The sequence below is a fragment of the Condylura cristata genome, unplaced genomic scaffold, assembly GCF_000260355.1.
Source record: "Condylura cristata isolate star-nosed mole 26May11 unplaced genomic scaffold, ConCri1.0 scaffold00012, whole genome shotgun sequence".
Lineage (NCBI taxonomy): Eukaryota > Metazoa > Chordata > Mammalia > Eulipotyphla > Talpidae > Condylura > Condylura cristata.
The window spans coordinates 33,255,811-33,267,374 of NW_004567113.1; the positions used below are offsets into that span (position 1 = coordinate 33,255,811).

The window sequence follows — 11,564 nt, forward strand, 5'->3', positions numbered from 1 at the left end:
AGGCTCTTTAAAGTTTAATCTGTTCTCAAATCTCTTTTACCTGAGGGCCACATGCATTTCAAAACCCAGAATTTTTCATACATTTAAAAAATGATACACATAAAAATATGGAAATTATATTAAGTATATAAATCATCTCATATATGTTAGGAAACTAAGTTTGTGACTGATTTATAAAAAAATAATGAGGTTTCTGAGCTCTTGGGATTTTGGAGTTCTGGACAGGACCCCATAAAATGACTATTCAATACCACTTTCCTCTACTTAAATAAACAATTATTTCACATGTTGGGGATTGACCATTTTATCTTTTTGAATATTCTTTTTATAGATTCTAATCCTTTATTACATGTAACATTTTTGTTTTTAAGATGTTGAACTCAGGTAATGATTACCAACTGCTGAAGATAACAGATGATATCACTGATTTTCCATGAAAGAAGGCAAAAACAATATTCTGGTAAAAGGTTTGTTATGGGATTTTCTTTCTAAGTTCTGGTATCAATTACATCTTGATGCAATGCATGTCTTCAAGAGTGATGACAGTTTTTCAGTACACATTATTTATTAAACAGTTGTTAAAAAAACATAAGGAAGCAGAAAGCAACTTCCACTAGTCATATGGGATTTTGAAAATTCTAGAAATCACAGTGTATATAAAAGACTAGTGCAATAATATCACAAGGCTACCAAAAAAATAAATAAAGTCAGACCAGAACAGACCAATAGGCAGAAGGTGCAAGCCCTGAGAATAACAGTTTAATAGTCATTAAGAAGACCTTGTTATAGACATAGAACATTAATATGGAGATTTCATGAAGGCAATTCTGGGTGACTGGTAGCTGACAATTTTCAGGTAAATTTTAAAAGAAGAATACATGGTATTATTACAGTAACAGCTGGACCTACTGATATATTTTCTTTGTTTCAACTAAAACCAGCATACAAGATTTGTAAACAGCAGTTAAATTGCTATAGACATTCTTCTCCTACAAATGCATTAAAAACAAATTCTTGGCATCCTATTGAAAACCACCCATATTAGTCTCAATTCATAATATCACATTTTTAGAGTGTTGTAAGATCATAGTAACGACTATGACCCTTCACATGATCTCTTTTGATGGTTTTGAAATTGTCTCATTTTGGACAAGCTCTTAGCAGTTTTAGAAATTAGAAATTTGCTGTCAACTCAGCTAATTCTGCTTGCCTTATCTATGAATCTGTTTCCCAATTACGACATCTACACAGAGGCAGCCCTAAAGAGGACTCTTCGTTGACTGGAAGCTGAGAGAGGAACAAGTCCCTATGAACACGGGCATTCTTTTTAGTAAAGAATCCTCCTCAGAAGAACACTGAAATGAATAAAGATGTGCCTAACATCTTCAGTGAGAAGGTCAAAGGCATCTTCCAATAGGTAATAAACTATTTGTAGTTACTAATTGTATTTTAAATAGTATAGTTTTGTCTATTTTTGCAGTTTAAAAGGCTCTTACAACTTTTTTCCTCTGGAAATGAACTATTTGTAACATTTTTGCACATGGAAATCTCCTCTTGAGTCCTAACTAATCAATATGAAAACTACTCTCTTTTTCTTCATTAAAAAAATTCAGATTGGAATCTGCTCACTTGAAGCACTTTCCTGGAATCTGAGATCTTTCCATAAAATAAATAAATCTTAAATGAATCCCCTTGAAAAATAATCAAAGTGCTTTTACAAAATCCAAAAAGTTTCATAGAAGCATTTGATTGTTATTTCTCTTCCCTAACCTCTGCCTGGTCATACTTTATCTTTTAGAAATGTATCTACATACATACAATAAAGATAATCACATGGGTTTTTTCCAAGGCTAGAAAAATCCAAGTCATTCATACTTGGTAGAAGTGCATCTTCAAAGTCTCTGTTCCAAACTTATAGGAATACTTGCAACTCCAAGGAAGGTAACTTGCTTTTTTAATCTTTTGAGGGTCCAGCCATCCCTGAAGCATTTGTTTTTGAGTAGTCTAAGTCCAAAGCACTTTCAGGTATAGACAAATTTCCTTGCTCATCAGCACCAGAAGGTCTTGACATCATTGCAAAAACTCCAGAAGAATCGGACATGGGTCTTCTCTCAGACTTGGCAGCTGAGAGGTCAGCACACTTAGGTGTCGTTTGGCCCATCTTGCCAGCACCTTTCCATTTCTTCAGGGCTTTAATCCTTTCCTCTGGACTCAGTCTGTCAAAGTGCTTAGCCCTCAGAACTGGAGATGGAAACAGGGACCCCTGAAGAACTCGGTATATAAACCTAGGTTATAAAACATCATAGAGTTACATTCATCTCAAAGGCATCATGGAACACAAAGATGCTTGCCAGTTAGAAAAATTAAAAGGTCTGGTAGTCACTTGTCTCCTTAAGGTAAAGAAAGAAGATAAACTATTAGAAAGAGATAACAATATTACATGAATTAATATTTTTAAAGCACTTAGAAGATACTGAATGTCTGGTAAGTGCTTATTAAAGAAATAAAATCTGTGCTATATATATAGTAGGGTTAATGTTAGGTTATGTAAAGCAGATAGAGTACTGACATCTAGTAAATGCTCAAAAAAAAAAAATACTAGCTATTAGTTGCCTATGGCTACTGTAACAAATTACCATAAACTTGTCCCTTTCAGTTCAAGTTGATAGTGCTTGCACTGCTATAGCAATCTCAAAAAACTTGTGGGTCTCCAAGGTATATCTTGAGGCTCTTTGTCATTTAAAAACAGATCTTTCTTGTGGAATCCCAGTTCCTCTCCTGGTGGCTGCTGAGATGGCTGAAGAGATCCATGATTTACACACCCAGTCTTTTTCAGAATCAGTAAAACAGTTTCCAGCTATACTCATTGCCTTCTTGCTAGAGCATACTTCTAACTTTTAGGGAACTTTAGAATAATCTGGATAGGCTGAGAAATTCCTGGATCTAGTTCTAGGCTTAGTAGTTCTTTCTTTGGTATCTTTTCTCTCTATTTTAATCAGAAAGAAGAAAGCTGCAGTACTTTGCATAGAAATCTTAGCTAAATATCCAGCCTATCATTTATAGATTTTGTTTTCTGTATCACAGTAGAACACAAGTTAGCTATGTTTCTGTAATGTGGCAAAGATTCCCTTTCCTCATTTTCCAAAACATGTTCCTCATTTACTTCTGAATCCTCATTAGAAGTACCTTTAACATGCATATTTCTAATAATGTCTTGTTTATGTTATGATGCTATGTCTTTTCTAAACTATGACTCCTCTACATATGACTTTTTTCACTTCCTCTGTAATCCTCATAGCATAACTTTAGTGTCAATATTTCTATAGTTAATATTAGCTGCAGTCTTTTTTAAGAAGACCTAATAGTTTTCTAATCATGTGCCCCGAAGTTCTTCCATTACCTGTCTATAATCCTATTTCCAAACATTTCCAAGTCTGCTTCAGTTTACTATGGCTGCTATAACAAATCACCACAAATTTGAAGCTTAGACCAACAACAATTTATCCTACCACAGTTACGAAGGTCAGGAATTCTGAAATCAGTTTCACTGAGTTAAAATCAATGCATTGGAAAGGCTATACCAGAGGATCTAGTGAAGAATCCATTCCTCCTTGTCTAGCTTTTGATGGCTGCCAATATCCCTTGACTACTGGCAAAATATTTTCCACATGGTCCAAGTGCCTTCTCCAGGTGTCATTTTTCCCTCTGCTTCCCACTTATAAGGGCACCTGTGCCTTTAAGGTCTACCTAGATAATGCAGGATAATCTCCCCAATTTAAGATCCTTAATTTAGTCACATCTGCAAAATCTTTTTTTGCTACATAAGGTAACATTCACAGGATCTAGGGCTTAGGATATGGATGTCTTTTAGGGGGTCATTTTCAGCTTACTACAATAATCTTAGGTGGAATTGTACTGTTAATGCTACTGAAGGGATTTTTATGGTCATAACTTTAAGTACTCATTTCTTCATAAATTCAACAAGTTCATATCTGTTTTCTGAAAGTAATGTGAACAATACAGAAGCATCTCAGTTTAACAGAGATATTAAGTATATAGCTATCACCACGATAGAACAACTCTGGTGGGTTTTCTTATACATCACTTACAGAAGGGATGTTGGTCACCCATAAAGGGTTTCTGTCCATTGTGCCTTTTAATGGTATTTTGATGGGTCAGGCAAGCTTTACCCAATAGGCCAGTTAGCGATGCTTCAAGCTTGGCAAGCCAGACAGTCTTTGTTGGAACTACTGAACTCCCTTGTTGTGGTGTAAAAGTAGTCATCGATAATACATAAATTAATGAACATGGTAGCATTCTAATGAACTTTTATTTACAAAAACAGATGGCAAGCCAGCTTTGGCCTGTGTACCAGAAGTGGCCAACCCTGTTAAAAAATAATATGAGGGCCCCAATTCTATACACATAGATAAATATATCTTTAAAAAAGAAAAGAAAAGAAAGCAATATCACCAATTTGATTCTCACATCGTGTTCCATAAGATAGGACAACTATTTGCTCTTGCATTTTCAGCTAAACAGAGTTTATAAAATATAAAAAGGAACAACCCCACATTCAAATAATCTATATATTAAAACCCTATGCATATTTTTCAGCCATTTCTATTCCAGACAGTATTAGAAACTGAATTGAACTAAAACAGGCAGGCTACACGAAACAGAGAAGGAAGAGAGGTGGAAAGTGTCCAGTGTTTACAGACTGTGGTGGACACTGTTATTTGCCCCGCAGTAGCCATTATCCCTCATCTCCCTTAGAGAAACCCGCAGATCTTAGCCATTCAGCTGTACACACACACTCTCAGGGGGCTGGGGGAGAGAAGAAAGTGAAGTTGCTTGATTTTCTATTTTCTCTCTTTTCTCCTGCAGGCGCAGACAAGGATGTGCTGGCAGTGACTCATCTCCAACCAGGCAGACAAAGGCAACACCCTTGAGAGTTGGTGGAACAAAAGAAACCCAAGAAAAGATCGAAGTCCTTGGATAACCTTGTGAAGCAAAGCTGCCCTGTGTCTGCAGACTATTCCATGATAGATTAGAATTAGAATTTTCCATGACAGAAAGAAATCTCCCAGTTTGCTGAAACTACTTTGGTTCTCTGGTAAAGAGTTAAAACCAGTATTTGAACAACTACACAGACATCTCCATGATGAAACTGCATGGTCTGCCAGGTGTACTCAGAGGTTGCTTAAAGAATTCCAAGTCTATGATTTCACTTACTTTTTGGATAATCAAGCAAATACCCTACCTGGGTAGAAGAGCCACACAGGTTGTGAGGATGCAAACTAAGTAGAACTTGGGGTCCAGCATGTGGTTCTGCATAATCCAGTAAGGGTTGGATGGTGGGTTGCACGTTACACACATGGCTCCAGAGATCAAGGCAAAGAAGAAGTAAGATAAGATGCTCCCGACGATGACCAGCATGTGGATCCATGTCTGCAATACAAGAAAAGCAGAGGAGTGAGGAAGTTAGTCAGAGGGCACTGGGTACAAGGAGGGGGAGGTGGCAGGAGAGGCGGTGAGACAGAGCTTGAAGGGGAGCAGTTTAGTCTCCGAATGGATGAACTTTTATTTTCATCCAAGGGTTGTTCAGAAGCTGTGAACTCTAGCATTCCGTGGGACAGAAATTCTTTCATGATGCATCCTTGAATGGCAGCCGCTATTCTCCGCGCCCAGCTTTCATTTAATTTATTGCTAAGGACACAGCATTCGAGGAGTCTTGGGCCTTCAGATTTTATTTCAAGTACAATCATAAACAACTGAAGGGTTTTACACAGAAGATATGATTGATGTTGCAAAGTGATGATTCCAGCTATGTGAAGAGACAGAGCACCTCTTTTGATTTTGGTTGAAAGTGTTAGTCTGGTCTTGAAGAATGCTGACCATTGTGGAGTAATTGTTTCTCCAGTCCAACTAGCATCCATCGATCATCTACCATAGACAGCACACCCTACAGACTGGCCAGGGAGTTTCCACATTAATCTCAGCATCAGGACCTCAGTGACCAGTAAGAGTAGCCAAGCATCCCCCTTCCTCTATAAGTCATTACTCTTCTTGTTACCACCTGTCTTCTTGGCCAGAACTTAGGGTTGCTGCTAATAAGAGGCATTTCCTCAAACAGAAAGGGATTCAGGTTGCTTAAGAGACAGGAAAAGTACTCACCAAACTCTTGCTTTCAATGACCAGGTGGAGGAGAATGATAAACAAAGCAGCTGTGTTCACAGGGTTTCCAAAGCTAAAGATGTCAATTTCTGAATCCTGGTAGGTCTACAAAGAAACCAAACAACAGGAGGTGATCATGGGGCACATTCCTCAGGGCTGTGAGTATCATCACCCTGTTCTACAGCTCAGTGGAGGGTTGAGTCCCTTTTATAATGGCCCTCACAATAGGATAAACTTGAATGTTTCTAGAAAAATGATACTGTTTCTCTCCTAAACTGTCACCTAATCTTTGACCTTTTCAGAATTTCTCTTCATTCTGAATCATAGTTCATCCTCATGGAGACTTTTATTCATGCTTCCAGATCTTTAAGGTATAGAGAAATATCAGTGTTCCAAAGGACAGCAGCAAATTTTGGAAGCAGCTATTATTGACCATCCTGAGTTATATTTCTGCTAAGTAAGTATCTCCTCTCTAAGTATGTCTTCCTGTGCTTAAAGCATTCCTCAAATGATGCGATTTTCTGATCTTTACAATTCTACCCATTCTCTGTTGAATACACCCCACATTGCCTCTCTACACTCCTCTTAAAATGCAGTGTATGCAGAACAGTCCGGCCGGATGAATTCAAATTATATTATAGCAATAAAGAATGGAAATTTCTAACTTAGATACTTTTTTTCATTCTTTTATTGTTCAGCCATGTTCAAGTTAGTATTTCTTGGGGGGAAGGATGTGTGTGGGTAAGCTATGAACATATTACTTTGTGCTTGATGTTGGTTTAGTTTTTAAATTAATTTTTACACATTCTTCTATTTAGTCCCATTCTTCTAGTCTATGCATATAACTTTTTTTTTCAGTTTTAGAAGACAACTTGTAAGATCTTAAATAATATGACATCTGGCAGAATTGGTTCAACACTCACTAATAATAGCTTTCATATTCTGACTTTGCCTCTCTGGTTGACTTATCTAATTATATGGCTACACTTTTGATTTTATTCAAGTCACTGAAAATTACCCAGCAGTGCAGGGTTAAAAGGAGTTCCAACAGGACTCAACCAGGCATTTTACTCTCTGAATTGAAACCATTGCCTATGTATTTCAGAGATGGAGGCAATGTTATGATTTATTCAGCTAATAATCAGCTTGATTACTTGAGCAGTCTATGCAAATAAGCCCATTCTATATGCTGACACTGGCAGCAAGAAGCCTCTCTGATACATTAATAACAAGTATTTTGAGTGAACAAGGACTCACAAAATAAGGAAAAAAGAAGCAGACCAGGCTTTGGTAAAAGGCGTCCAACAAAGTGATCCAGAAGGTGAGGGGTAAGTAGGCCTGAAAATGAAACAGATATTGGGGAAAGATAAAATTAATAGGGTTCAAAGCAAAGTCAGTTAACAACATTAGCCAGTCTAGTCCTTGATTTTTTTACAAAACAGATGAGGTGTAAAAATAATGGTGGAGGAATGATGGTTAAAGGAGAAGACTTCATAGATTAAAAAAACAAATCCTTTAAGGAACTCTCCTTTAGTTCTTGTTTTTATCAGTGAATCAGTCTTAATTAGTCTAAAATGGAGATAGGATTAACTTCCTATTTCCTGTTGATCTGAAAGTGCTGCTTCAAAAACGTGTCCAAATTCATCCACTTCTATCACCACTCCTTTCATCCCAATTCACCAACAACTCTCTCTATTAATGACTGAAGAGCCAACTTATTGGCTCTCTGCTTCCTCTCCCACCCTAATCCAATTTTCCCAGAGCTGTCATTTTTTTTTTTAAACAGAATGTATAAGTCATGCCACTCCTTAATCAAACTCCTGATCCCTCCAGTGCCTTCCACAACACTGCATTTCCAATACACTTAAAGTTCCTTCCAATGGCTATAGGTTATTTGCACAGTCTAAACCCTGGAGCCTCTCCTCTCCAGGTGGGTCACATCTCTCTACAAGGTCACCTCTTCCCATTCTTACCCTCATTCATTATGCTCTGCCACACAGATCTTCCAGTCCTCAAACTTGCCAACTCTAATCTTTCCTAAGACTTGACCTGTGCTATTCTCTCCACAAAAGAGACACTTAGATGTGTGCATACCTATATCCTAGTTCAAATGCCATTTTCTTATAGAGGTGCTGCTAACTCAACCATCCAATCACTTACTACTGTGACAGTTAGAAATCTCTTGCCACCATCAGAATTAATCTTATTTGTTTACTAATAATTTTCTTATTCTCTCAACAGAATGCAAGCTTTATAGAGTGGCACTTGCTTCTTATGTTCAAATGATTAAAATAGGGCCTGGCACACAGTAGATATTCAACAAATACTTGCATATTAATAAACTCTTCTTCCATTACTTTTCACAGGCTAAACTGCCACCTACCAAAAGTTGCTAGAAAGGAAAAGATCAAGAAGAGACAATAGTCAAATGGTTGAAAAGGTTTTCTAACAGGAATCAAGTCTGACTGAATGGTAATGGTATGTAGAAGGATTCTGACACTGTTTCCAGACCCAGCAGAACAAAATACTATAATGTATTAATGATATCAGCCATGGACAAAAATGGCAACACATGCACCATATCCTTGAGCTGGTTGTTTTTTTGTTTTTTTTTTTTAACATGTTCCTAGCCTTACTTCTTTTCTAATGCAAAACAAGGCTGAACTTTCCTTGAAAACATTTCATTATCTTCTAAACAGCAACATCTTATAAATTTGCACATTCTCCTTATAGTCTCCTATTCTTCAAAAGACTGCACTTGGAATTTTTGTCTATCCCCACTTTTTTTTTAAACCTCTGGGAAATCAAAGAAGATTCATTGTCTCTAGCCATCTATTTCTCCCCATATCGCTTCAACTGTTTTCTCATTGGAAATGAGGGGATTTTTACCTGTCTTTCTTCATCCAACTGTCTCTAAAATTTAAACAGAGCACAAGCAAATAGTGAAAGAGAACGTGACAGAGTTTAAGGAGGGCAACCAAAACACCACTGAACAAGGGAGAACAATTTGAGGATGCCAAAAACCTATAGTAAAGTGGTAAAAGTACAATTTCTTTCCAGTCAGGTGAGTAAGAGAACTGAGGGAAGAAGAGAGAAAAAGGCCAAGGGTAAGTGAAATGTGAAATGAGAGCTTGAAGAATTAGCTCATGGGATCTCCCAGAAGCTGAAATCTGGACATGAAGTTGAAGCCAGAGAGAAGACTGTGTGAGTGATGAGAGATGGGCAGCAGATGACAGCTCTTTGGAAAGGAAGCTCTGGCTGCAGCCTTCCAGACTTATCTCTTCTAAAGGAGAGTGATTCTATAACCCTAGAGAGTATATTTCATGATACTGAAGACAGGACGTGGCCCAAGCAAAAACAGAATTCGTTTGGATGTCAAGTTCAAAGAAAGGACAACTCTTCTAGAAGGTAAAGTCAATGGTATTAATTAATTACCTTTCATCAGTAGCCACATGGTGGGGATTATTTGTGCTATTTTAAAAAAATATTTAATTTCTTTATTTGTATATATTTTACATTGGGTGTAGTTCCCATAGAATTCCCACCACCAATTCACCCGTGCACCATCACCTTAGTCCCTGTGTTTTTCCGGCCCTTGTTTTGTATCTTCTCCCTCCTCCTCCCCTGCAGAATGTCTGTGGTTTAGAGTTGCCTGACTATTTTTGTTTAGTTTTATTGTATTATAAAACTGGCAACTCAATAGAACATAGTGAACAAAGAAATGAAAACCAAGTTCAACAGCAGGAAGCAATGACTACAACTCTTCTGAGGGTAAGGGCTGATTACGAAGTCCAGCCTGAATAAATGGGCTTTTAAAACATTACCACAACTTTAAAATGCCTCCCTTCCCCCTCCACTGGACCCGGAATTTAACTTGTCCTGGGGTACAGGAAAACCTTCATTAATATCAACCCTACATTCCTGCACTCCAGCCTTGAATTCTAACTTAGATTGGATTCCTTTAAAAAAACATGCAGTTCCTTGATCGTAATGGACTGGATGACATTAAAGGCTTATAAGGATTTCTTCTTCCCTGGGAGCTAAATGTACAACTTCTCTGTGTTGGCTGTTCTTGGTAGCATAACGGCATCAAATTACTCTTCAGTTGAAAAGAAAGTTCAAGTCAGAATCAGGTACACTGTTGGAAATAAGTCTATCTTTTCAAGGTCAAAGTGTCCTCAAATTTATAATTAATTCTGGAGGGTTTACCTCTCCAGTAACACCATGGCTAGAATTTTCACATGTAGTATTTCATCTTCACACCATTTCCATGAAGTAAAAAGTTTGAAGTACCAGAGACTTAAATCACTTACCAAGGTCACACACCATAAAACAGAACTAAATTCAGGCCAAACACCACCCAGTATTTCTAACGTACTGTTCTGGGCCTGTGTCTTTAGAACTGCAATGGAGCTCACCACACAGATTATTCTGTTGGCCTCACTTTGGTCTGGCAGCATTTCTAGAAGAAACCCTTCTTGCTAGTCCTGTGCATGCACTTCAGCTCTGTTCTCAGGAATGACATTAGTCCCTGACCAGTGAGCAAACTCTCTCTCTAGCCACGATGGGCAACATAGGGACAAGCATGCTACATGAACCTGGCTAAGTCATCAAGAAATGTACAGAATAGCAGTGTTCTGTCACCCTTTCTTCTGGTCTTTGCCGCTGTCACTAAGCCAATTTGGACTGGTTTTCTGTCATATTATGACCGACGAGGCTGACCACTAAGCTTTGTCCCTGTCCAGGTTCCTGGTATACCACAGACCCCAGGATCCTGACAATGTATCTATGATAACATGCTGGATTTCTACAGAGATGGGAACCGAAGCTAAAGACAGCGTCGGAGTTCTTTCTGCAGCACAGAGTGGGGGAGAAAGCACGGGCTCAAGTTCAAGTGTACCAGCCATGAGCTCTATGACTCAGGAAGATATCTAAGGTATTGCCAGTGCCTGATGTGCCTCATCCACATAATGTGGCTGACAGGAGTACCCATCTTGCAGCGTCATTTTGAGGATTACATTTCTGCGTTTAAGAGCAGCGCCCGGCACACGGACGGCACTGGGTGCATGTTTGTAAGTGCTGTGCTAATATTATTTTTAGAAATGAATTTTAAGCTAGCCCAATTCACCAATCAATTACAATGAACCTTTCAGTGAGAGAGGATGAGGGCAGTGACAGAAGGATGGAAGTGGGGGTACAGACACAAGTGAAGTGCTAGAACAAAACTGAGAGGATGGGAAGATCCACTGAGGATTAAGTGGATGTAGGACAATATGGTTTTAGGGAGAGGAAGTGGTCATGCTTACCTCACTCTGCATGGTGGTAGAACTGAAAAACTGAACTCTGGCTTTGGAACCAGATAACCAGAGGTTCTGCATTTTTTTTTT

General features: G+C 38.2%; 1 protein-coding gene across 1 annotated transcript in view; it reads right to left on the minus strand.

Moving 5' to 3' along the window:
• Window positions 1–245: 245 nt before the first annotated feature.
• Window positions 246–11,564, minus strand: part of ATP10D (ATPase, class V, type 10D) — a 72,306-nt gene continuing 60,987 nt past the window's right edge. The window contains exons 20-24 of the mRNA XM_004681484.2: window positions 9,067–9,090; window positions 7,435–7,515; window positions 6,178–6,282; window positions 5,264–5,451; window positions 246–2,285 (exon numbers count right to left, since the gene is read on the minus strand). Of these exons, the coding sequence (XP_004681541.1) occupies window positions 1,955–2,285; window positions 5,264–5,451; window positions 6,178–6,282; window positions 7,435–7,515; window positions 9,067–9,090 (729 nt within the window). The 3' untranslated portion in view covers window positions 246–1,954. The remainder of the gene's footprint in view (window positions 2,286–5,263; window positions 5,452–6,177; window positions 6,283–7,434; window positions 7,516–9,066; window positions 9,091–11,564) is intronic.